General features: G+C 46.7%; 2 protein-coding genes across 3 annotated transcripts in view; one reads left to right on the top strand and one right to left on the bottom strand.

Moving 5' to 3' along the window:
• Positions 1-2,013: 2,013 nt before the first annotated feature.
• C13H1orf131 (chromosome 13 C1orf131 homolog) lies at positions 2,014-18,101 on the bottom strand. Its single transcript, XM_058696135.1, has 7 exons — positions 17,994-18,101; positions 15,897-16,243; positions 5,585-5,641; positions 4,830-4,925; positions 4,598-4,684; positions 3,986-4,038; positions 2,014-2,869 (listed from the first exon to the last, which is right to left on the bottom strand). The coding sequence occupies exons 1-7, from the start codon at positions 18,079-18,081 to the stop codon at positions 2,731-2,733; spliced, it is 867 nt and encodes a 288-aa protein (XP_058552118.1). The 5' UTR covers positions 18,082-18,101; the 3' UTR covers positions 2,014-2,730.
• A 198-nt stretch (positions 18,102-18,299) lies between these two features.
• GNPAT (glyceronephosphate O-acyltransferase) overlaps positions 18,300-25,973 on the top strand; it is a 33,262-nt gene continuing 25,588 nt past the window's right edge. The window contains exons 1-2 of one of the 2 annotated variants that reach the window (XM_058696134.1): positions 18,318-18,433; positions 18,682-19,258. In XM_058696134.1, coding sequence (XP_058552117.1) covers positions 19,253-19,258 — 6 coding nt within the window. In that variant the 5' untranslated portion in view covers positions 18,318-18,433; positions 18,682-19,252. Of the gene's footprint in view, positions 18,434-18,681; positions 19,259-25,973 lie in introns of both variants that reach the window. The other variant, XM_058696133.1, reaches the window with a different exon arrangement.

Consider the following 25,973-nt stretch of genomic DNA (forward strand, 5'->3'; position numbering starts at 1 on the left):
CACGCCTCCCCCAGCAGCCCCTTCGGCCCGGCCTCACTGCCGGGTTAGCTGCTGGATCCCTGAATGGCTTCCCTGGGGAGGGGCGGTTGCAGACTCCAAGATGAGGCAGCAGGGCATTTATGAGCAAGGGCTCTGCGGATCAACCCCCTTGGGAGCGAAGGAAGCAGGGCCGGCCAAGGGAGTCATTGGGTTGGGACACAGACCCAGCAAAGGCCTCTGCCGCTCTGGGTTGGGAGAGGGGCACTGGGTTCAATACTCCCGTCTCGATCCAGCACGGACGTGGGCCACCCCGGGAAGGAGGTGAGGTGATCCCTGAAGAGGGCCAACGGCTGAAGGTTGTGCCTTCAGTGCTCAGAACAGTAAGTTCTTCTACCCGAAAGAGGATCTGAGGGAGATATCCGGGCATCGACCCCCCCGCGCCACAGGTCTATACCGCTCCTTCAGAATTCCAGTGAGGGAAGCTTAGCCGAGGAAGGCCAGGGACGCTGGAGCTGGTCTTGGAGCTGCAAGGGACACTCGTGGTCAGCCTCCTCTCCTATTCATTCTAGACTCCCCTCACTCTCACCTAGTGCCTCTGCTAATCGTGGTTGGGACCCTCATCCCTGGGGGTCTGAGCCACAGGTCACCAGGCCCTTCGCACCCAGGGTTGCTGCATTTGTCTACTTACCATCAAAATCAGGCCAAAGGACTATGAAGAGATGCCTGAGTCCCACCTGGGTGCAGAATTTTCCCTGCCCCACCGGGTGACGGCGGCCTCGTCTCCTCTCGATGGTCAAGGGTAGGTCACCCCTGCGAGGTGGTGGCTCTTCTTGCCTGGACAACTTTGGTTCAGCGGGACACGTGCTGTATTGTTTCTTCCTTTGGGAAGCAGGGTCTCCAGGTGTCCGGGGCCGAGAGTTGTAGGGACGGGAGCCTCCAGGTCCCTAAGTGGGTCACTGGGAATAACGGTAGGCAGGGCGTCGTGTGGAACAACGGCTGAGCCACCAGACGTGTCGGGGACTGAAAGACACCCCTGCAAAGGGGAAATGGCGGTGTGACGACAGTAAGGAAACACGTACCCACCGCACGGAAGCCGTCTGTTCCCTCTGTGGCTGTTGGCAGAATCTTAGTCATAACCGTCTTTCTTTGGATGACTGGTTTTCATGGTGGCTTCTCTCGGCTGCGATCTTGCTAGAGGAAACTTCCATCGATGGGGAAATAAAAAGTGTGATCTTAAGCCTGCTCTCTAGCCCTTAAAGTACAGGTTTTTCTTAGTCCCTAAATATCTGAGGATTCCTGGAGCGCCCAGTGGTAACAAGACCACTCTTTAAGTATTTATTCAGTAAATTAAAAGGTGAAAGCAAAGCGAGGTGAGTAATTTAAACTCAGAACTTGCATGCTTCTCCCGAGTGGACTTGTCTGCAGTTCTGGTCCAGAGTCTGGCTAAGCGTTCAGCTGTCTGAGCTTCGAGGCCGGTGGAGGCGGGGGTGGGGTGGGGCGGCCTCGGACCCTGGGCTGCCTGTAGAGAAGGGGAACCAAACTGTCCCGGTCGCTGCTCTGATAGGTCACCTCTAGGTCTTCAGATATTTCCTGGTGCTTTGTCAGGCTTGGGATCCTCTACACCTTTAAAAAAAAAATCACTCTCTGGGGGCCTGGGTGGCCCAGCTGGTTGGGCGTCTGACTTTGGCTCAGGTTCACGGTTCACGAATTCGAGCCCCACATCAGGCTTTGTGCTGACAGCTCTCCCAAAAACAAACATTAAAAAAAATTTTTTTTTAAAAACCTCACTCTTAAAAACTGCCAAAGTAGGTATTCTGCCAAATACTGCCTTTCAAAATAAACTTGGAAAACAGAATGCTGATTCCACTCTTGCTTCAACTCAGGGCTTTTGTGGAGCTCCTCACTTGGCAATGGCTTTGGAGTCCACCTTGGAGCCACATAAAAACGTCAGCCATTTTTTACCCCTTTGTTTTGACCAAAACGTTACCGTGTGGTAAGATTTTTTGTCATAAAGAGAAACAATGCCAGAAGTGATTACTATCATTGAAGACTTTTTGTTTTTAATGGGTCACAAGCTTTGAGAAGTTCCAGACGCTTTCAGTAAGTGCAATATAATTTAAAACATATGTTTAGCCATCCACGGTGATTATTCTGGAGAGGACATTGGCTTACATGTAGGTGTGGCTAAAATCCTCTGCTGTGTTACCTGTCACAGTCACATATACCACAAAAGCTGTGTTCTATTTACATAACTTCTTACAGAGATTTCACGCACGGGGTAGGCTAGAAATCAAAACTGCTTTTCCCACAAAAACAACTGACAAATTATCACACGTGGTTCTTTCATGACAAAGTAACAGGACACCATTTTTAGAAAATTAAAAAAGGCAACTTAAAGGTAATTACTAGCACTTACAAATCAGTAAATCATGAAGTTTATAAAAAATCATTACATGCAGAGGTACAAAACACCAGTCAGAGCCAATCTAGCATAAATCTCGCCGGCCAGGATTAAACGTCCTTTTCAACAGGCTGGCTATAATTATACTCACAGTGCGGTTGGCCCTTCCCACCGTACGCTTATCACCATAAAACACACACACCTCACCGGTACAAATTTTATTATTTCTACTTGACGTTCTCCCCTAAAATAGAAAAGCAGTCTCTAAAATATGAAATAAATTAAGAATAATCTAGAAGTCTCATAGGGGTCCAGTTCCAGTACAGAGTTCCTCTATGTCACGAAGTACTTCACTTAGCCACTCGGGAGGAATTTATTTTCTTGATGTCAACCTGGCTCAGAATCAGTGTCCCATTTTTGAATTTTCCAACCTGTCCAATCCGTCCACTTGACAAAATACTGGGAGCTGATTTCTTCTTTTTGGCTCTCCTGCAGTTAAAAATTAGAGAAGGGTACTAAAGTTAAGCCTACAAGGGCGGGCTATCACACCGCCAGCCAGGTGGCCAGGGCCCCGCCCCTACAAACTCCGGGTGTCCCCCTGTGCGTCCCCCCCACTGCCCCACCCCAACAACTGCGGGCCTTCACGTGGCCCCAGAAACATGCTGCCTCCTTCCTGCCTCAGGGCCTTTGCATTGGTTTCTTCTATGTGGAATGTTCTCTACAGATCTTTCCAGGCTGCCCCCTCCTCTTCACTCAGTTCTCAACTCAGGATGTCACCCCCCTAGAATGACATCCCGGCCCATCCCCGGTGATTTTCTCCTCCGATGCTTTAGTGCCACCTCTTCATAGAACCTGCCGGGGCCTGACATCCCCTCGCTAACCTGTTCGTATGTTTTGGTGTGTTTCCCTCACTACAGTGTAAGCTCCTCAAAGACAGAGAAACTGCCAGTGTGACGACGCCTATATTCCCGACACCCAAGACACCCATATGCCTGGCACGCAGGGGACCCTCAACGGACAGACATGTATGGTCAGAACCAATGACCACTTGACGGTATGTGCAAGCTCACTAGGAGTCCAAGGAAAAGGCCAAGACAAAAGAAGTCGATTTTGAACCAGTAATTCAAGGAGGGAGAAAAGGCATTTTTGAACAAAAGCTAAGAAACGAAAATAGAGCAACAAAATCAATGTCCCGTTACTCAGACCGTGGCGCCCTACCTACGTGGTAGGTCAAGGAACTGGCAGTACAGACCCAGGCCGTGCTGTCTTATCAGCAGGCTCTTGGGGGGGGGTGGGGGGGGGGAGACACAAGTCTTTTGCTGGAAACGTCAATCTCAGCTTCTCCACCAGTCACTTGAGGTGTCTGGTCTTTGAAAATGGGAGACCGGAGAAAATTCCCAGTTTGGTTCTGAGGTAGCTATTCGATCTTGGGCAATGTCCTACACCCGGTCTTCCCCTCACGGGACTTACTGAGAATCCACGAGGGACTGTGAAGCACTCTAACGGGCTAGAAACACCGCGTAAACTCCAGGTGCTATTTTCACAACTGATTCAGTATGCTTATCCAGATCATTCCACCCCAGTAGCTGATGATGTGTCACTCACCTGTCTTCCTGCCCTTTCCTCTTCTTTTTCTTGAAAATATCTGTGTCCTGGGCCTGATTTCAGAATTTAAGATAATATATGTGTCAATAACGGATAATGGAGATTCAAAAAAAGGATGAGGTTTGTGGTCAAAACCCAGTAAGCTATCATTTAATATTTTTTTTCAAGTAGGTGTATGAACACAAACTTAGTTTCTTCCTAAAACTCTTTCAGAGTGTGAAAGGTCATTCCAGAAAAGACTGACAGTAGAAACATCGAATCTTCCGTTTTAGATGAAAGGGAGCGAGTGTAACCTCTGTTCCTCTGAGGTTTTTCATGGGTCCTCGTGTTCTACACAATGTAAAATGCAATACAGGAGAAAGAGCAAGGCAGCTTATGTTATCCGAGTGGGAGTTTGCTATTTCAGAGCAAACCTCTCATGTAAATATGCCAGGTTACCTGGCTGGTATTACGGAGTAAGGCAGACCTGAACAAGTGGAGAAAATGATCCTCTAACTCCAGATGTTACTGTTGTCTACACTGCTTTCCAAGCAGCCGGTCCAGCATTCCACTGTGGCCAAATGCAGCCACCTTTCTGTTCTAGCTTAGGAACGAAAAGGCTATTACTCCTACCATTCTCTTTTCTTCTTCTTTTGCTGCCTTTTTTTCTTTGATTTGCTCCTGCAAGACCTTGTAATTCACATAACTATTTTTGGGAGGCTGAAATGAAAGGAAAAAAAAAAAAAAAAGATATCATTTTTTTATTTTGCAAAGACCTCCCAGTGACCCATGCCCTGACTTGCCCCAGGCTCTTCCCCCGCTTTTGTATCCTGTCTGATGCTGGAAGACGGAAGCAGCCCCCCACCTGAGCACCCAGCATTATGGCACGTTCCCGTTCCAGGACTCTTTCCTTTCCTTTTCCGTAACCCGTGATCCCGAACCGGTGCACTTCCAAGCGAGCCTGTGGGCACAAAGCAGAATCAGACCCAGGTGCGTTCCAAAGCCTCCAGACAGGAGATACATCCCGGGCAGTAACACACGTCAGACACAACGTGCTGTCGCAAGAACTCTGTGGAGGGTGGTTTGCACAGCCTTGTGGAGGTCTCCGTTCTCCCACGTTTAATTTTGGACAGGTGAAGCAAAGACTTCTCTCCACACAAATTAGCAACAGAATTCGGATTAAACACAGAGATGCTCTCTGAGTTTCCACTTAAAGGTACCCCTCCAAACACACTCACAAGGAGAAACCATTCCTCATGGAGGTTTCAAATGCAGATCTGGGTTTGCTCATTTGTTTAAAGACACTGCAGAGGAAGAGGAAAAAGTCACCAGTGCCCACTCTTAGCAGCTCAATCCCTTCCTCCTCTCTTCTTTTTCATGCATTTTTAAAAACCGAGTTTTGACTACAAAATACACACGCCTGGCTTTTCATACTTACCACTGCATTATTGGCATTGTGGTCACAAGCCCTCGGGTTTTAACTGACAGCCTAATAATCACCAAGAGAAGGTAGTGTGATTTGCTTAGCCATTTACTCAACCACTGGACATGTAAGCATATTCTTTTGTGTGTGTGTGTGTGTTATAAAGCTGAACAGATTAACAATTTCAAAACACATACCTTCTCTAAGTTAAATTCTTGTCTATCCACATCGTTCCCAAGGATATTAGTTTTGGTCTGAAAAGAAAGAGAATTCTTATTAAGATCATCTGTTACTGTATCATTAGAGTATTTGTCACCAACAGAGTAGTCATGTTTTTTTGTTTTTCAGCTTATTTATTTTGAGAGAGAGTGCACATATGCATGTGCATGAGCGGGGGAAAGGCAGAGAGAGAGGGAGAGAGAGAATCCCAAGCAGGCTCCGATGCAGGGCCTGAACCCTCGAACCAGTAGATCATGATGTGAGCAGAGATCAACAGCCAGACGCTGAACCTACTGAGCCACCCAGGCACCCCCAGGGTAGCCATGTTTTAAAAAGCCCAGAAACTGGCCCAGATGTCTACATACCGAACAATAACACAAGCATGTTGCACAAAAGCCTAATTACCAGTTAATGGAAGAAAAAAAACCTTTTGAGGTCTCAAAGCTTAAGAAAGGATGAGAAATTTCTTTTAAATTTTTTTTAACATTTATTCTTGAGAGTGAGCGAGACAGAGCACGAGAGAGGGAGAAGCAGAGAGATAGGGAGACACAGAATCCAAAGCAGGCTCAAGGCTCTGAGCTGTCAACACAGAGCCCAACGTAGGGCTCGAACTCACAAACCATGAGGCCATGACCTGAGCCAAGGTCAGATGCTTAACCAACTGAGCCAACCAGGCACCCCAGGATGAGAAATTTTTTTTAATACAAAAATTTAAAAAAATGATGAGAGAGACTAATGTCTGTCTCTCATAAACCACATGTACAAGATTCGGTTTGGTACGGGGTTTAAAAAAGGGTGGGTGTTTGAGGGATTCTGGAGGGCAATATTATATTTGAATAATTCTTTCTCTTCTTTTTTCTTCCCAACCAGCCATTAGAATGATGGCTAACAAAACTCTCTTGACTTGAGTATTTCTTTCAGGAACATCAGATTTCTGGAATGGCTTATACTTCCCAAGAGAAAATGATGATACTGCAAAAGCCTGCAAAGCATGTGACTCTTTACATCGATGTATCTACTAGCTACGGTTACTGACCCACAGAATTGACCAGAAGCTTGAGATCTGAAGGAAATACACTGTCACATCTGGTTAACAAGAGCGGTCGCTACTCAACTCCAGCCACCAGATCTGGACCAACGGGAAGCAGGCTCTAAAAAAGAAAAGGCACCCTTCTCCCTCACAGGACAGTGGTGAAGAGGGATGGATGGCCGGCTGCTCTGCTCCCAGGATGGGACCTCCCGCTGCTCCTGCTCAGCAGGTGGGGGTGGGGGTGGGGGGGAGGGTCAGTGCTGGGTTGGCTCAGTGCTCTACCCCACACCATGCTGGGAAGTGCCAGAAACACTGCAATCTACAGGTCTCCTGGACTCTCCTGCAAAGGGGAGCTGTATTTCAGCTCAGCCTGTCCCCCCCACTCCTGCTGTGTTTGGGCTGTGTGGGTCAGTCAGTGACTGTTTCCACAGGGGACAGCCTCTGTCTCCACGAGGCCATGTACTGACCTCACAGAAGGGTTCTTACGATGAAAGTGGATGAAGCGTGCAATGGTAGACGTTAGCGAGGTCCAGTAAACAGGAAGACGTGGCCAACGCTGCGAAGTCACAAGCCTCCTGGGGGCACCACAACACTGCTCGCCCGCTGTCACGCAGCCCACGGACTCTTGCGGGCCCACGTGCTGACGGTGACAGACAGAACAGGGCACCACCAAGGATGCTCTAAGCATGCGGCCTCGTTCTGTGCTCTCAGTCCCAATAAATGCACCTTCCGCATTAGTGTATCAAGATTCCTGACTTTTACTATGCTTACGATTTTCTTCGATCGTGTATTGCACAGACTCAAATGCCTTAATTAAGGCCATGGGCACGTGGAGGACGCCAGGCACCTCCATTCATTTATCCCAGAAAGTCTTACTTCCTGTTCCATGATTGGAAAAAGTCTACGTCTACCTTGAAGGTAAAAACTCTTCTCCACTGGTACGCGTGTCTAATCTACTCAATATGATGAACACTAATACCACTTTTGGAAAACAAATGGCTTAAGTCTTAACGACTTCAGGACCATCCAGATCCTCAAATACAAATTATATGTTAAAAAGAAACACCGTAGGGGTGCCCTGGTGGCTCGGTCAGTTGAGTGTCTGACTCCTGTCTCAGGTCATGATCCCAGGGTTGTGGGATCAAGCCCCACGTCGGGCTCTGCGCTGATCATGGAGCCGGCTTGGGATTCTGCCTTCCTCTGTCCCTCCCCGCACCCCACCTCCGTCGCGCTGCCCCTCTAACCCACGTGTGCTCGAAGATAAAATTTAGAAAGAAAAAAGGATGGGGCGCCTGGGTGGCGCAGTCGGTTGAGCGTCCGACTTCAGCCAGGTCACGATCTCGCGGTCCGTGAGTTCGAGCCCCGCGTCAGGCTCTGGGCTGATGGCTCGGAGCCTGGAGCCTGTTTCCGATTCTGTGTCTCCCTCTCTCTCTGCCCCTCCCCCGTTCATGCTCTGTCTCTCTCTGTCCCAAAAATAAATTAAAAACGTTGAAAAAAAAAAAATTTAGAAAGAAAAAAGGAAACCTGTATGCTGGTCACAGATCTCCAAAATCCCATGAAACATTTACCTCCATTTCTAAGTATTGAAGTAGTTCTTTTCTCTTTCTTCTTCTGTCCCAACCATCCAATCAAGTAATGGCTGAACTCTTTCAAGTTGAAAATTTCTTTCAGGAATATCAGATTTCCAGCAATACTGGAGAGGTCACAGACGACCCTGACTGACTGTTACTAGAAGATCAGCAAGAGGAAGGAAGCACTGTAATAAAATTCCTAGCCACCTGTGCTACAGTCACCGCAGGGCTGAAACCCCTGGGTCTGGGGGAGAAATTGGTCCCCAAAGGACAGGGGCATGGCTTCTGATGTCCCTGCTTCCCCCAACGCCAGCCCACAGATTACCCAGTCCTTGCATGCAGGCGTCTGTTCATCTTGGCCGTGGGGACACGTGGGCCGAGGGGCTGTGGAGACCTGAGTGGCAGGCCTGGCCTCACACAGATCATCTTGCTGTTCCCAAGCCCTGTATCAACATGTCACTAGAAACTCCTCAGCTTTGTAGCCGTCGATGTATTTGAGAAAAGGTCTGGATTCTAGATCCTTGTTTATTTATCTTTTCATTTTTATTAAAAAAATTTTTTTTTAATGTTTATTTTTGAGAGAGAAAGAGTACAAGCTGGGGACGGGCACAGAGAGAGAGGGAGACCGAGAATCCAAAGCGGGCTCCGCGTTGACGGCACAGAGCCTGATACAGGGCTTGAACCCACGAACCATGAGATCATGACCCGAGCAGAAGTCGGACACTTAATTGACTGAGTCATCCAGGCGCCCCTCTAGATGCTTGTTTACAATAAAAATAAACATTTGGAAAATAATTCTTAGCTAATTATTTTGTGATGCTGAATCCATAGGCATAACCCCCCCCCCCCCACCATTACCTAACTTTTATTCACAGCTTTAAAGCCACTTCAGTACATTATTCATAACGTATCGCCTGGTAGAGAAACAATCGGTGGTCTTCCCTGTTTTCTTGCCCCTTGGACCCACTGCAGTAGGAGGCACAGCACCTGCAGACAATACCGGGTCCTCTCCTGCTTCTAGGCTTTGCTGCCTACCTGAAGCTAGACGGGGCCACGTGACCTTCTGTGGCCAAAGAAGTGTGAGCAGAAAGGAAGTGTGCCCCTTGCACATGGAGCCTCTCTCTACCAGTCGTCTGTTGACTCCCCTTCTTCCCCAAAGCAACTAAGAACCTTCCAGATGGTGGAGCCCCTATTATCCCCGGCCCCTAGCTGAGGATGGTGTAGGGCAGAGCAGTCTGTCCTTAGGAGATATAAAAATAATTAATTTTTGCCTTCGAACCACTAAGATGGACAGACTATGTTATTAAACCACAGCCTAATCTAACTTGACCGGCAAAGCCTTACTGTCCCACACACGGGAAAGAGAAATGTCTGCAGATTTTGAGAACTTGCGTGTTAGGCAATGAAGAAAGAAAGCTGTGGAAAGAAGCAACCGTTTGGGAGAAACGCACGGGGACGATGGATAAAGGCCCGCAGCCCCCTAGGCTCAGTGAACTCATCCATGGGTTGACTTGCTGACCACGAGTACTTTCTCCTGCACTGGTTAGATTCTTTTATTCTATCAGCTACACTGTCCAACCTTTGTCCAATTAGAGAGTAGCTGGGGAAATAAACAGTCTCGTTTTAAAAAGCAAGCAGTTCTGGGGCACCTGGAGGGCTTAGTCAGTTAAGCGTCCAACTCTCCGTCTCGGCTCAGGTCTTGATCTCGTGGTCGTGAGTTCAAGCCCTGCACTGGGCTCCGTGCTGGGCATGGAGCCTCCTTAAAAATATAAATAAAAAATATAAATACAAAGTATGTATCTACATAACTGTATTTATAAAAATATAATAACATATATGTAATTTAAATGCAAGCAGTTCCAAGAGCATCAGGAAAGGTACTCTGATCTTCTTGAGGAGAAGTTTCTTCAACTACATTACTCTTAACACCTATCTGACACTGGACCTCGCAAAGAACCGGGGTGTGGAGCAAAGTAAGAACCTGGGGAAATAACCTGGGGACAGCTCTTTCTATCTAGTGAAGATTCTGGGAAGCAGTGCACTTGTACTGTGCAAAGGACAAAGAGCCTGACCTGACCTGTATTCTCTCTTTCTGGCGTAGTGGTGAGGCACACAGCTCTCACACAGCCAGAAACCCCGGGGTCCGAACCTGAGCTCTGGTATTTACTTCACATCCATAATCCTTTGTGTGGAATTCTTACAAAATTAAGGAGTTTTCACATTTTAGAAAGGTAATACCGTGACTATACTGAATATCATACGTCATTTCCAGTGTGGGCCAAGACAGCAACCCATAAACCATTAAGCACGTTCACATTTCTGCAGCAGTATCTATGAATATTCATGCCAAATGCAACAAACAGAAATAATTCCTAAGCCTCATCTGAGTTCAGTTCAGGTTTTGCTGCCAAATAAATCTATCTGCATCAAACTTCGAAACAAAACATTAACTGTGACTTCCAAAGCTCCGGGGTTCTGGGATTGCAGGTATGGGGCGGCTGACTGTTTAAACGCAGGCATGCACCCTCACCTCTCTAGGCATCGATTTCCTCTGTAACATGAAGACAGGGCGCATGAATTGTGAGGATTCCACGAGATAACGAATTAGGGAACAGAAATCATCACTCGTGGAATGCAGTACGCACCAGCACATCTTGGTTATTAGGAGTGATTGGCTACCTGCTCAGGAACAGTCCACATGCACCTGGGTCCAGGCCCCAGGAGCCAAGAGCCCCTTCTGATCTAGAGTCCACCGTCCTATTATTTCTATTGTCTTTCTTACCCCTTCTTTTCTACGGAGGCCACAAAGGAGGCTAAGGTTCAGGGCAGGGGCCGATGTTAAGGGTGGAAAAAACACTGGTGAGACATCCCTGTGAGCCAAACAACACTTGCATCATTTCCAGCCACACCCGATGCTTTCATTTCTCAAGACCCTTCCTCGTAGGCAGCCTTGCACCCGTTCACGGTGCTCATTCCTCATATTCCGTCAGGCCACCCATCCTGACCCAGCACCACTGCGGTAAACTCCTGATTCAGCTCCTGCAGGCCTCTGCTACCGCTTCCCTGTAATCTAGTTACCACACAGAGGCCTGAGTGATGTTTAAAAGGTTAAGTCAGGTCACCTCATGCCCTTAAAACTCTCTGCTGGCTTTCCACATACTTTAAACTGAACTCCAAAGGTCTTACCATTGCTTACGGGACCCGGCAGGGGCTGGCCTTGGCCTGTTCCTCCACCGCAGCTCATACCGTTCTCCTCTCTGTCCTCCTCCACTAGGCTTCCAGCTTCCAGAACACATTAGGCCTTCTCACGCACCCGGACGCTGGCAATGCTGTGTACTCCCCACCCGCGTTAGTCTCCCGGCTCCTTTCTCTGACAAACCTCAGCAGAGCTTTGTCACCGTCTCCTGAGACTTCCACCGACTCTACCGAAAGGAGGTTCTGCCTGCTACTCCCAAGACCCTATTTCTTTTCCTTCAGAAGGTTTATAACTTTTTAATTATATTATTAATTTACCTGGAGTTTGGTTGACCCCACCAGTAGAGAGTATACTCCATGAGGGCAGAGGACTCTCTCTCATTCACCATTGGATCTTCTGGGTCTGACAAATAGCTGGCACCCAAATTATTTGTGGAATAAGTAAGTACACAGGTGATCTTTTACCTACTATTTCCTGATAGACTACTTCTATAGTCACTCCATTGTAAAAAGGATATGATTAGGAAGTTCATCTGTAGGTTAGACACCTGGGATGGGTAAAATGTTACATAAATGGTGGCCAAGTTCCCAGATGAACCCATTAAAAGGGGTGATGTCAGCGGGGAGGGTTTCCCCCCACAGCCAACAAGCAATCCTCCCACACCAGCTATAATCCAACTCCATCTGGAGACAGCACCACACTGCACAGACTAAGGGCTCAGTCCTGCAAGACTGTCCCTCGCTTCATATGCTGCAAGCCCAGGTTGTTGCCTGTACTTAGGACTGGCTACCCACAGGTTACAAGTCCCCACGACTCCTTCCTTGGGTTGGATGAATTTGCTAGAGCAGCTCACAGAACTCAGGAAACCTGTCTAACTGACTAGATTGCTGATTTATTACAGAAGGACACAAGTCAGGAACAGCCAGATGGGGGAGACGCACAGGGTACAGCAGGTGGGACAGGACAAGGACTCCCATGTCCTCTCTGAGCGTGTCACTCGCTAAGCACCTACAAGTGTTCACCAACCCACAAGCTTTCCAAACCCTTTTGCGTTTATGGAGGCTTCACTACCTAAGTATGATGGACTAAATCGCTGGCCATTGGCAATAACTTCAACCTCCAGCCCTTTACCTCTCCTCAGAGGTCAGAGAGACAGGATTGAAAGTTCCAAACCTCTTGTCACGGGGTGGGTTCCCCTGGCAGTCTGTCCCATCTTTACAGCCTTTCCAACTCACTCATTACAAAAGATACCTTTACTGCTCTTATCACCTAGGAAAGTCCAAGGGTTATAAGGGTTTTGTGCCTGAAACAGGGGACAAAGAAAACATAAATAGATATATACAGATACAGATACAGATATAGATATATACATACACACACACACACACACCAAGTATATGTATATATATTTTTTCTTATTATAAATCACCATACCACACCATGAAAAACTGTTTCAATACACAATGCAGTTTAAGCACAGTATTTATGGCACAAGCCTAAGTTCTAGGGAAAGACGGTCACTTCCTGGGTTCAGGCAGGGCCAGCAGGGTTATCTAACTGGTTAGTACCTCTCAAATATTCTCCAAAGACGACCAGCTGACTCCATGCAGGCTATCATTATTATACTTCTTTGCTGATTCCATGTCTGTTTGAACTGTCCTACAATGACCTGTAAGCTTTCAGAGAGCAGGGGCCACAACTATCTTTTACTATGTTGTACAAACTCTTAGCATCGCATCACATATCCCAATTACTCCCAGCTGACTGACTATTCCTTACCTGGCATTCCCTAGATCCAGGATATGCCACTAATAAGCAGTGTTGTATTCGTTTGTATTTATTTACATGTTGCAATGCCAACAGGCTGAAGTCTTTTTACAGGCATATGTGTTTTTCTTGTGTTCATATCCTGTCTCCTTAGCCAGACACATTCACATTTTCAAAAGAATCAATTTTAGGGGCTCTTGGGTGGCTCGGTTGGTTAAGCGTCCGACTTCAGCTCAGGTCATGATCTCGCGGTTCTTGAGTTTGAGCCCCGCATCGCTCAGAGCCAGGAGCTTGTTCAGATTTTGTGTCTCCCTCTCTCTCTCTGCCCCTCCCCCACTTGCACACTCACACGCTCTCTCTCTCTCTCTCTCAAAATTAAACATAAAAAAAATTCTAAGGATCAATTTTAAAAAGGAGGAAAGGGCAGAACGGCCAAGGGCAACTGAGAAGTTTCATTAGGGTCAGGAAGTCCAAAATGTCCAATGAGCTGAGGTTCCTGAGAAAAGCCAACTACAATGAAAAAGGGATCAATCAGAATTGGAAGAAAAAGAATCTAACAGCCTGCTGCAGATGATCTATTATTAAGAGACAGAGAAATGCATTCATTCAATGCTAACCTTTTTGTCCTTTCTACTAGAAAACTTTCCATTCTAGAGAGAACACAAGCAGGTGTAGGAGGAAACAAAAGACCGAGGACCTGAGGAAATGAGGGGGGGGGGTACTCAGATGCTTTGCTAAACTCCCCAAATGCAGAATTATATATAATGCAAAGCACTGTTTCCCAACCTTTCTCACTACACGGCACACACAGAAAATACTAACATTTGTATGGCACACTAGGGGACACTATGATAATATTATCTCTTGTGAGTTTCCCTGGCTGATCAGCTTGGGAGTTCCTGCTGGCTGAAGGACCAAGGGAATCCGTTTCCTAGTCCACCTCTAACAGTGCCCAGTGCCCCAGCATTTGGAGTATGAGTTGGGAACTGACCGGGAATCCTAAAATAAAGGTAGATTATTACAAGAAGCACTATTAATCTTTGAGGAAGAGATCCTGATGAGGATCACTTCACTTGACATGAAGTGCTACCTGAATTCTAGGAAAGATTATACAGATGGTTTTTAAATCGTAAAAAAGATGTGGTAAGCACTAGACACCGACCAGCACATGCACACACATATTCACTGAGAACCATGCAAGCCTGACTGTCTGCAGTGGGTTGAGTTGTGGTCTCCAAAGAGACATGTTCTAAACCCCCAGAATCAATGAATGGATCTTATTGGGGGAAAAGGGTCTTTGTAGTGTAATTAAGGATCTCATGACAAGACCCATTCTAGATTTCGGGTGGGCCCTAAATCCAATGGCAGCTGTCCTTTGAAGAGACAGGCAGAGGGAGATTTAAGACTCAGACATATAGAGAAGAAGGCCATGTGTAGACACAGGCAGAGGTTAGGGTAACGCAGCCACAGGCCAACCAACACTTAGAGCCACCAGAAGCTGAAAGAAGCAAGGAAGGATTCTCTTTCAGAGTGGAAGGTGCCTAGCCAGCCAACACCTTGATTCTGGCCTTCTGGTCTCCAGAACTGTGAGAGAATGAATTTCTGCACAGCAGCCCTAGAAACTAATACAATCCCCTTTTCCATTTACGACAGACAGAAGTTTATAGGACACGAAGAATGCAACAGAAATAGAGTCCCTGGAGTTTTGCAATGAATTTGACCAAACCATAATGATATCCTTGTGGGCAAAGCTAGATAAGCAACCATACCTCTCTCCTGGACTGAATTTTGAGTGAGACTTCCAAACTCAGTCTGAGATTACCGCTCAGTGAAATCAAACTGCTTTCCGTGAGAAGGGGAGTTCCTTGAGAGGGAGCAGTTTCGTCTATTTTGTTCAATGCTGGAACCCAGTGCCTACAACAGCAGCCAGAAATAGTGGCTGAATGACTCCGTTTTCTCAAAGCACCGTTAAGCAGAAGCCCCAGGCGCATGAAAGAGTCAACTCGGCAGGCTTGCGTTGGAATATTGTCTGATAAGAGTGTTTTTACATCCCCGAACCCCTGAGTCAAGGCACATCAAGGCTGCCCGGATAGTTTACACTAGCCGTGGGATTTATGGTGAACACGTCCTTTTTCCTGGGGGTCTAAGAGCTTCAATAACCAAGGTCAGTCTGGATGTCTACACAACCGACCCCCAATAAAAACCCTGGACACCAAGGCTGGAGTGAACTTCCCTGGTCGGCAACACTTCCGACCTGCTGTCACGAATCACTGCGGTGGAAATTAAACGCATCCCACGCAACTCCACTGGGTAGGGACCTCTGGACACCTGCACCTGGTTTCCTTCAGACTTGGCCACATGCACCTTTTCCCTTCGCTAGTTTTCCTCTGTATCCTTTTGCTGTAATAATTTGTGACCGTGACGATGACTATAGCCAAGTCCTGAGTCCTGTGAATGCTTTTAGCTAATCCGCAAGCCTGAGGGTTGTTCTGGGGACCTCTGACACGGTCTGTAAAAGTACTCATCTAGGTGCGCCTGGCTGGCTCAGTCGGAAAAGCATGCGACTCTTGATCTCGAGGTCAGGAGTTCGAGCTCCATGGAGGGGAGGGGAGGGTAGAGATTACTTAAATAAATAAAAAATTTTAACAAAGAAACAAAAAGATACTTCTCTACAACTGCAATATCAGGGTTTCCAACACATACACTGAAACTAACCAACTCATTACCTGTGTGTTCTCATCTTGATCCGGCTTCCCTTTCCTTTTTTTATTTCTGCTGTGAAATTCTATCACTTGTACTCGCTCCCTGCTGTTCCTCAGTGTTGAGGGAGATGCCGTAGCACTAGGGGCGTCTGGTCCTGAAGGAGAGCTGGTGCGGGTCACAGCAGGAACACACTGCAGCTCTTCCCTGAGTTCCTTGAAGAAGCTGGAGGCTCTCTTCCTTTGGCCTCTCACGGGAGAACCAGGTACAGGAGCTGGGTCTGCTGCCAAGGTCACTGGAGTCCCTGCATCTCTCCTCTTGTTTTCTCCCTTCTTTCTGATCCTTTTCTGTTCTGCCTCATCTTCTGTCTCCCCTGTTTGTTCAAACACAGAGTGGAAAGATAAATATTTTTGGTTCTATCGAATGAGATGAAGGCACTTGTACATACCGCCACGGCTATCAACACCCAGAAATACAAAGAAAAAAAAAAAAACAAACGATTTCTTTTCCTTCAGATAGGGATGTATTTGCATAATTCATAGAATTCCAAAATGCATGGGGCGCCTGGGTGGTTCAGTTGGTTAGGCGTCTGCCTTTGGCGCAGGTCATGATCTCGCAGTTCGTGGTGAGTGTGGGCCCCACATCCAGAGCCAGCTTCAGACCCCCTGCCTCTCTCTCTCTCTCTCTCTGTCTCAAAAATAAATAAACATGGGGCGCCTGGGTGGCGCAGTCGGTTAAGCGTCCGACTTCAGCCAGGTCACGATCTCGCGGTCCGTGAGTTCGAGCCCCGCGTCAGGCTCTGGGCTGATGGCTCAGAGCCTGGAGCCTGTTTCCGATTCTGTGTCTCCCTCTCTCTCTGCCCCTCCCCCGTTCATGCTCTGTCTCTCTCTGTCCCAAAAATAAATTAAAAAAATAAAAAATAAAAAAAAATAATAAATAAACATTAAAAAAGAAAAGAAAAGAATCCAAAATGCAACTAGGTAACTGACTGTATCCATGCCTTTGACCCTTGCAGCATAAGTTCTCACCTTGTTCCGTAATAAAAGTGACATCAAGGCAATAATCCCAGGAACTGGTAATCCCAATTGGCTCACGTTTTATGCTGAAAATGTCTGCCACTGCAGCTGGTGTTTTGTTTTATTTGGTTTTTTAACACTTTCTAGGGGTATAGGTAAGTATCACAGTTTTCCTATCGTCCAGAGTACAAGTCCATACAAATACAGGGACTGTACATACGAGAGAGTCTGAGGATTGGAACCCAGGCTCCGCAAATTACTAGCTAGGTGAGCTTTGGGAAGCATTTTAACCTCTAGTGCTGGTTTCTCCATTTGTAATAATGGGACTAAGGACAGGATCAAGTTCACTGGGTTGTGAAAATTAAATGAGTAAATACACGAAAAATATGGAGTGCTTGGGAAATTCTCTATACTTTTAGCTGTTGTGTTTACTGTTTAAATAAACTGATCATTTTGAGCAATGGCTCCAAACTAAAATAGCTTTTGAAACATCACCTTACAAATTTAAGAAATGCTTGCTCCTTAAGGGCGTTAACGCCTAACAATCATCTCTGTTGCATGAACAAGGGATGTCGCCTTCCCTGGAGAAAGTTCTTCAGTGTGTGGAACTGTCTTCCTACTAAAGTGCCCGGTCTCTGAAGTCCGTGGGGGAGGAACACACTGAAGGATGGGGCACCAACGTCACAAGGTGGTACCAGGGCACCAGGATCACCGAGTTTGGGGGAGAATGTGGGGCGCGCAGTGGGCTTCCCAGAGGGCCGAGAAATGTGAAAGAGTGGGCTATTCCGAGAACCCTTTAAGCCTGACAGCCTTGGTACTCATGACGAGTAACTAAGTGGTGCCCACACTCAGGGGCGACGTGGGAGGCTGTATTCGTAAAGAGTAACAACAGACGCTGAAGGTGGGGGCGGGAGGGGGGGAGAAAGGGGGAACTCGGACGCAGGTGTGTGCTGAACCCATCCTGGGAACCAGGTCGGCCAAGGGAGGGGTGCTCCACGTGCAAGAACCTTTGGCCTTGAACGCCGAAGGCGACCCAGTTCGGAAGACACAGCAGACACCTCGGCTGCAAGTCCACTCTCCACGTGGGCTCCGAGGCCCCTCACTCACCGAAGTCGTAGAGGTTCCGGAGCAGGGCGTCCAGAAGTGTCTGAGAACCCGGAGGCGCTGGGGCCTCCGATCCCCGATCCTGGGCCATCGCGGGGTCTGCCACCGCGGTGCGGCCCAGAGCCCGCCCGGACGCCCACACTTCCGAGTTCTGACGCGCTGCGCGCGCGCGCGTGCGTCGCGGGTCCCGGCGCGGCTTCCGTCCTGGTTAAGATGGCGGCGCCCGGGGTCCTGAAGAGCGGCCGCAGAGGGTGCCGCCGCCCTAGGCGAGGTCGGGCCGCTCAGCGCGGAAGAACCGCCCCCAGCAGCATCACTACGACCGCTTAGCAAAGAATTTCAGGCCCCGCCCGGACGGCAGCCGCATCATGGATTCTTCCAGCTCATCTAACTCTAGCTTCTCCGTCGGCTCCGCCAGTCCCGGCGCTGTCGTGCTCCTCTACTCGGTAGGCGCCCCGGGGAACGAGGCCCGGGGCGGGGCCGCAAGAGAGGACCCCACCCTGCCGGTCCCGGCCTCCTGCGGGCCAGGACCCCTGGCCCAAAAGAGTGGGTGCCGGGGCCGCCGAGGAGGGGTGAGGTGGTTGACTTGGTTTCCAAGGCAACGGTGTATCGCTGTGTGTGTGAATGTGTGTAAGCTTTTAGAAGTTTCTATGGGCGACGGTTCCTCTGGTTCCTCTCTCTTTGCCTCCACCAGGCGGGGGGCCTTCAGAGAGCCCCTGACGCAGGAATGAGGCGTGAGAAAGGGATCTCTCTGCCTCCAGCGAGGGGCTGCCTGTAGGTGGAACCGGAGAAACCTGCGATTCTGACCTGGCCTAATATGTCAGCGTGTGGCTCCCCACCCCGCCCTTTTGCTGCCGTGATGTTCCTGGGAGAAAAGTATTTGGCTCGTATGGGGACACAGAGTTTGTGATAAGACATAAAAGTTTTTCAAATAGAAAGATTGGGAACTTCTGGAAAATTTTACTGCGTTTTTTGTCTTCCATCCGTACCTTTTGCGGAAGGAAGCTAATGCCGCCCGGCCTCTCCCAACTTGCCTTCTAACCCCCAACCCTCTCTCCCTCTCCCGATTTTAACTGATCTTTTTTGCCAACAGAATGTCGGTCGCTCACCATTTATATGAAGAAATTATGAGGTGAACGCTTTGTAGTTCTCAGGATTGCACAATTCTGGGGCAGCTAATTTTTTTGTTTTTAACCACGAAATTAATTTTTACGTACTTTACAAGGCAATGAAAGAATGCATTTTAAAAAGCATGTTACTATGTCATGGAGGTTAGTGCCAGTTTCTGTCTTAAATTTAATGTTAATGTGTGTAGGAAGGTCGTAACAGGGAAAAGACAAAACAATGAGATAAACCAAAAACTCAGTTTCAAAAGAGAAGGTAGATACAGGGCTACCTTCAGATTGGGACACCAGCATTCTTTGGAACATGGGGAAACTTCTCCCTCCATGTGGAGAGCTCTGGGCTTATAATTGCTGTCACCTGCCCACTTCTGTGAGAGTTATTACTTTAACCTCTCTAGTTGTTGACCTCACCCCACAGCTCTGTGGGGGAACTATTTTGACCTCATTTTCTGACTCTGCTGTTCCAGACCAGGCATACAGGGAACCGGGTTGCTGTGTAGATCCTGACTCACCATAGGTAGCTTTTTCAGCCCTAAACTGGCTTGTGAATTGACTACAATTTTGCACATGCATATAAAGGAAAGAGTTGGGTTTTTTTTTACTTCCCCATTTACTGCTGGTTCTTTAATGATAACACTTTGGTTGGCTTTTTCACATGAAAAATTAAGGCGATTGTACGTGAGCTTTTTCTACCTCTGAAGCTGGACAGAAGCCCTCACTATCCTTGTAACTGCATAGGCTTTACTCTTAGGATAACCTGAACTTTTTCTTACTGTTTCAGGCTGTCCTTATTTCCTCAGCCACACTGTTCTTGTGCAATACTCTAATGTGAGAGTAGTACTTAGAGATATGTAAGATACTCCTGATTGCAACAAACATTACAGCACTGGTTACTTACAGCGTCCTAGTCATTATTTTCAACACCCAGGATATGGAAGTTAAAGACCCAGCCTTTGCCTCCATGGAGTTGAAGTTATGAAAATAAACAGTTGCAGTTACAATTAAGTGAGGTAAGGGCAAAGGTCAAGTCATCCACAGCACGTTGTGGCAGGAATGAGAAGGAGCACCTGACCTGTTTGGGGACTCAGAGGAGACTTTTAAGAGAAGGCGACATGTGAGCTGAGTTTTTGAGGTGTGAATGGGAGATGAAGGAGAGGAAGACACCCATGGTAGGCACCCATGTAAGAAAGCCACTCTCTTGCATGTTTGGGAGAACCTAGTAGTTAGGTAAGGGTAGAATAAAGGAGACGTGGGAAATAAAACTGAGGAAGTGGGCAGAAGATAGTTCCTAGAGGGATTTTATATATCATATTTACGCACCCTTAAGAATAAAAGCTTTCTAAGGGAACCTTTAAGGATGATCGGATTTATATTTTTGGAAGTCTAAGGAGACTGGGTTTCTAGAGTGGTTATTTGTGTGGATAACCTTCACTTAAGTAGAGACGTAGAAGGAGAATCTGATAGGGGAAGGAATCTGACGCCCTAAACCTGGGGAGCAACCAAACACGATCGCCGTCATCCAGAGAAGTCATAAAAGCCTGAGGCAATGGCAGTGAGCTTAGGGAGAAGGGTAAATTGGTTAGTTTGAGTTGATTAGGATAGTTGAATGCGGTGGCTGAAGAAAAGGAGGTTTCTGTGATGTGGCAACTGGGCGGACGCTGCCGATAGGAAATCTGGGGAGAGGAACAGGTTGTGTCAGTTTCAGGTGTGTTCAGTTCCAGATGCGAGTGGTAGAATGAATGATTTTTAAGTCGTGGATTACTACGTTATGGACCCCATACCTCACAGGTGTTTGGGAGACTCCAGACAGAGTTAGAAACATGGTACCAGAGGAAAAGAGGCAGGTCTAGCCTAAAGATACGGATTTGTCAGACATCAGCAAGCAAATTGTAGCTGAAGCCGTAGGTCTGCTCGAAACCTTTTCGTGAGAGCACGGGATGAAAAGAAGACTGGGGATAGATACTTCCTGGTGTACCCAGAACCCAAACTATGGCTTCCTGCTAAAGTCTGAAGGAAAAATCTGGACTCCTTACAATGTCCTGCAAGACTACACCATTGCTACCTCTCTGATTCTACTAATGTTGCTCACTGGGCTTTAGCTACACTGGCCTTTGTTTCTCTGACAGTAAGCAGGCTCTCCCCTCAAGCGTGCTTACAGTTCCCTCTGTGTGGCATGCTGTTTTCCCAGAAATTTTCATCGCTTCCCCTGTCCCATTTGAGGTCCCAGTTCAAATATCACCTCCCAGAGAGGCCTCAACCCAAGCATTCAATCTAAAGTAGCTCTCCAGTCCTTCCTTGTTAGTTACTGTATTTTATTTTCTTTATATTCCCTTTTCCAATGCCGTGTTAACATTAGTCTTGTACTGACTCTCAAAGCTGTGTGTTAATTTCTCATGACGTTTGTAGAGCCCGTTGTTGACATACAACCGTTATGAAAAATTAAAGATTGACTTTTGTAAATTTACAGTTAAATAAATTCTGTTAAAAACGAAAGTAATAAATACCCCAAGCTCAGCACTTCCTAATTATTTTACTAAATTTTACTGTTACCCACGCTTTTGAGGTTATTTATGTCCATCAGACTGTAAGGTAGAGATGCTATGTAATAGTGGCTACTGCACATCCCTCCCCAGCTCTCCGCCCACGGAAGTCGTGTTGGTAGCTCGAAATCTGCCAGGGCTCTCCCGTGGTTAAACATTCACCAGCGTGCCACTGGGAGTATGCCTAAGTGATCTTATTTGTTGCCTGTCTTTCGTAAGGCAGCGTAAGCTCCTTTCCTACATGTTCTTTGTCTGCCTTGTTCATATTTTATTCTCAGCCTGTAGAACAGTGCCTGGTATGTCGTGGGCTCTCCCTAACTATCTGTTGAATGAATGGATCCTCCAGAGCAGTTGAAAGGGAGGTACAAGGAGAAGCTTGTTTAGCTACAAATAAGAAGGGGCTGCTGTAAAAATTAAGATAGAAAAACAATGGGGGGAAATAACTGGAATCTTACTTGGGCTCCTCTTTGTATCGTGCCTCTAGATGAGGAGCTGTGCAAATACATTTATCTTATGGTAGTAAATACTTCTCCATCATGTATAGGGAAGGCCAACAAATGAGTAGTTAACACTCAACCCTAGCTGCATGTAGGAATCACTTGGAGTACTTTTAAAAATAATTCTGATGCCCAGGTACCATTCACAGACTAAATTAATCAAGAATCTCTAGGGGGTCCTGGGCATCAGTATATTTTTTAAGTGCCCAGGTTATTTTCATGTGCAGCCTGGGTTAAATCACTGGATTAGCCATTGGGTCAGGACCAGATTGGGAGCACTTTGAGCTTTAGCCTGTGAATATTGGGGAGCCAGCAGCAACAGGGCTCAGGAAGTGTCTTCATTCAGTAATTTTTCATTCTACAATGAATTTCTACTAGGAACTGGGAATACAAAAACGTATAAGACACACTACCTACGCAGACAAGAAGTTTACAGTCTTGCAGGGGAGATACCAATCTGGGTTTAATGAAGTATTTTAGATGCTGTCAGGAAAGGCTCAGTTAAGAGTCAAAGGAGAAGATGGTCAGTTCAGTCTAGGTTGAGGGGGGAGAGTCAGGAAATGGTACACAGAGGTAAACAGAGGCTGAGGTTGATGGCTAAGTGTTTTCAGGTGAACAGCGCAGAAGGGTCTCCCTCCCTCCTCCATCTCTCTCCCTGTCTATATATGTATACTTATTTATAAGTATTTTGTATATTCATATGTAATATAAAAATGTTTATAAACATAAATGCCTTACGTGTGTGTGTGTGTGTGTGTGTGTGTGTGTGTGTGTATACAGAGAGAGAGAGAGAGAGAGAAGATCTTTGTCTCCCTAGCTGATTCCAATCCTTTTCTCTTCCCACTCCCAGGACCACTAAGTAGGAAGTCTCTAAATCCCCTTTCATCCCTAAAATTATATAATCTATAATGACAATTTGTTACATTGTACCCAGTCTGAGTCTATACATAAACTGTATATTCTTTTACTGATGAGAAATGGGAGATTTGAGAAGGTTCTTGAACCTTACAAGCAAGCGTATGATATGTTACAAGGACAGAGTTTTACGGTAGAATCCCAGCATTAGAAGATTTTTCCCTCATCTATTCTTTATATATGTGGGCATAACAATGTTCGTGTTTGCATATTTCACATGTTTTACATGCTACCCTTTTGATGTTGAAACTCCTCTTAAGTGCCCTTTTGTTTGTATTCTCATTATGCCTAGTCGTGTTCTCAGTTTAATATTCTATATTTTTTTCTGCTACTTCAACATGTAGTCATTCAGTTGTGCTCTATTCCAAACACAGCTGGATGTTGGGAAATACAAAGAGGGCATGTGTTTTGTCTTCAGGATACTTGCATTTTGGGGTGACGACATGCAAACGATTGCAGTATTATGGGTACATTCCATCATAGGTGGAGGTACTGGGTAAAGACGTCTGATGGGGAAGGCAGAGTAAGTCCCTCTGAGCAACTCAAGGAGAGTTTTCTCACAAGAGTGATGCCTGAGCAAGGATGACAGAGGAACAAAAAGGCCTTCCAGACACAGAGATGAGCATGTGCAAAGACCCAGAAGCATGTCAACAATGAACTGTGTTGGGGAAATGCAAATCATTTGCTATTGAGTAGACCTTAGCATGGTGGCCAATGAGTCTGGAGAAGGAAGGACAGACCAGCTCATAGGGGTGCTTGTATGACATCAGAAATGGCTTAGGTCTTACTCTAAAGGAGGTGGCGAGTCACTTAAGTCTTTTAGGCAGGGGACAACTGGGTCAGAATTGTGTTTTGAAAAGAGCACATGGCAGCATGGAGGGTAGAGTCAAAGGGTCAAGGAGACCAGTGAGGAGGCTGCTGTGATAAAGCGCACAGGCTGGACCTGTGGTTGAGGAGTAGATGTGCTATGTTCTTAAAGGCCACCTTAACAGGATCAGATGGATTGCACACAAGGGTGAGGGAGGAGGGGTCTAGAATAATGCAAAGGGACATAGATGGCATGGTGGTTGTTGAGATTTCTGGTGTAAAACTCCAGAAAATAAGCAGGTTGTAGGATTGTGCAGAGGAGAAATGAGTTCAGTTTTAGAAAGGCCAAATGTCGGGGCGCCTGGGTGGCTCAATCAGTTAAGCATCCGACTGGGGCTCAGGTCATGATCTGACAGTTCAGGGATTCGAACCCCGTGTCAGACTCTGTGCTGACGGCTCAGAGCCTGGAGCCTGCTTTGGATTCTAAGTCTCCCTCTCTCTCTGCCCCTCCCCTGCTCATGATCTGTCTCTCTCTGTCTCTTAAAAATAAATAAACCTTAGGAGGGCCAAATGTGAAGTGTTTGCAACTAGATGTGTGTATCAGGAGCTCCCGTGGGAGAAGAGAACCAAGCAGGAGGTTCGACCACATGTACAATTAGTATCTAAAGCCAGATGAGCAGTACAGTGGGTTGAGACAGGACTGTTGGATTTGTTAACATTAAGGGAAATGGGAGGAAAGAAGAAACATTTTCATTTTGGTTGAAATTTTCCCCCAAGGTTGAGAAATCACTGGATTAGAGAAATGAGGTGGATCTTCTGCTGTGACAAGAGTCATGAATTAAAAACCAAAGTAAAGGGGCGCCTGGGTGGCTCAGTTGGTTGAGCGACCGACTTTGGCTCAGGTCATGATCTCAAGGTTTGTGAGCTCAAGCCCCGCGTCGGGCTCTGTGCTGACAGCTCGGAGCCTGGAGCCTGCCTCAGATCCTGTGTGTCCCTCTCTGTCTGCCCCTCCCCCACTCATGCTCTGTCTCTCTCTCTCTCCCTCTCGAAAATGAATAAATGTTAAAAAAAAAAAAAAATAGGAAAATTTCAGGATGGTTGGAAGTGGGGAAAGGAGGGAGCCCTTAAGAATGGTGTCAGGCCATAGGGAGGTCTGGGAAGATGAAGACTAGAAGGAGGTCAGGGTTTAATGATTAAATTAGAAAGAAATAATAATGTGTGTTGTATTTTTTAATAGCAACGAATGGAAAATAATTAAAAGTTCCATTAGTAAAAATAATATGGTGGAAGAAACTGAAAGGACAAGGAAGTTTATACAGGAAATGAAAAACTCAAGTGACAAATCAAAATGTATGTGTGTCAGGTGGGAATGTGTGTATATGCCCAGAAAAAAACCATTCACTAGAATGGTCCCTGGGTCATTGGACAACAGGTGATTTAAATTTTCTTCTTTGAGCTTTACTGTAACTTCCAGATTTATTTATTTATTTATTTATTTATTTTTGGCTTTAAAACATTTTATTAAGGGCACCTGCATGGCTCATTCAGTTGAGTGTCTCTTGATTTTGGCTCAGGTCATAATCCCAGAGTCACAGGATCAAGCACTGCATCAGGCTCTTTGCTGAGCATGGAGCCTGCTTGGGATACATGCTCGCTCACTCTCTCTCTCTCTCCATCTCCCCCTCCCCTTCCCCCTCTCCCCCTTCTGCCCCTCCCCCGCTTGTACACGTGTGCTCACATACACATGCTCTCTCAAAACTAATTTAAAAATTTTTTAATTCCCTGGTCAAAACAATTCTTAAAAAATAATAATAATAATACATTTTACTAGAATCTGAATTGCTATTTAAGTGCCCCAGAATCTCTAAGCATTTTTTTCTCCCCAGTAAGTTGACCGCTACTCACACAGGTTAATGCAGGAAAGATAAATAGAAGTTCCTAGGATCTGCCCAACCCCGGATAGAGGACACCCTTTGTGTCAGCAACACGCATGGTAGCGAGGGAGAAGGCAGGTGGCTCTTTGCGTCTCATCACAGCCTGTAGATGGAAGTGACAGGAGCCATGACCTGGGCATCCCTGCCGCCCCAACAGCACTTCTCCAAG

The sequence above is a fragment of the Neofelis nebulosa genome, chromosome 13, assembly GCF_028018385.1.
Source record: "Neofelis nebulosa isolate mNeoNeb1 chromosome 13, mNeoNeb1.pri, whole genome shotgun sequence".
Taxonomy (NCBI): domain Eukaryota; kingdom Metazoa; phylum Chordata; class Mammalia; order Carnivora; family Felidae; genus Neofelis; species Neofelis nebulosa.

Bases quoted from the DNA above. Each gene is read 5' to 3' on its own strand.
- C13H1orf131 (XM_058696135.1), bottom strand. From the start codon at position 18,081: ATGGCCCAGGATCGGGGATCGGAGGCCCCAGCGCCTCCGGGTTCTCAG. The intron at 5,642-15,896 runs GTAATGAGTTGG...CTTTCTTTTCAG, and splicing joins ATCAAGATGAGAACACACAG to ACCAAAACTAATATCCTTGG. The intron at 4,926-5,584 runs GTATGTGTTTTG...TTGTGCCCACAG, and splicing joins AAGAATTTAACTTAGAGAAG to GCTCGCTTGGAAGTGCACCG.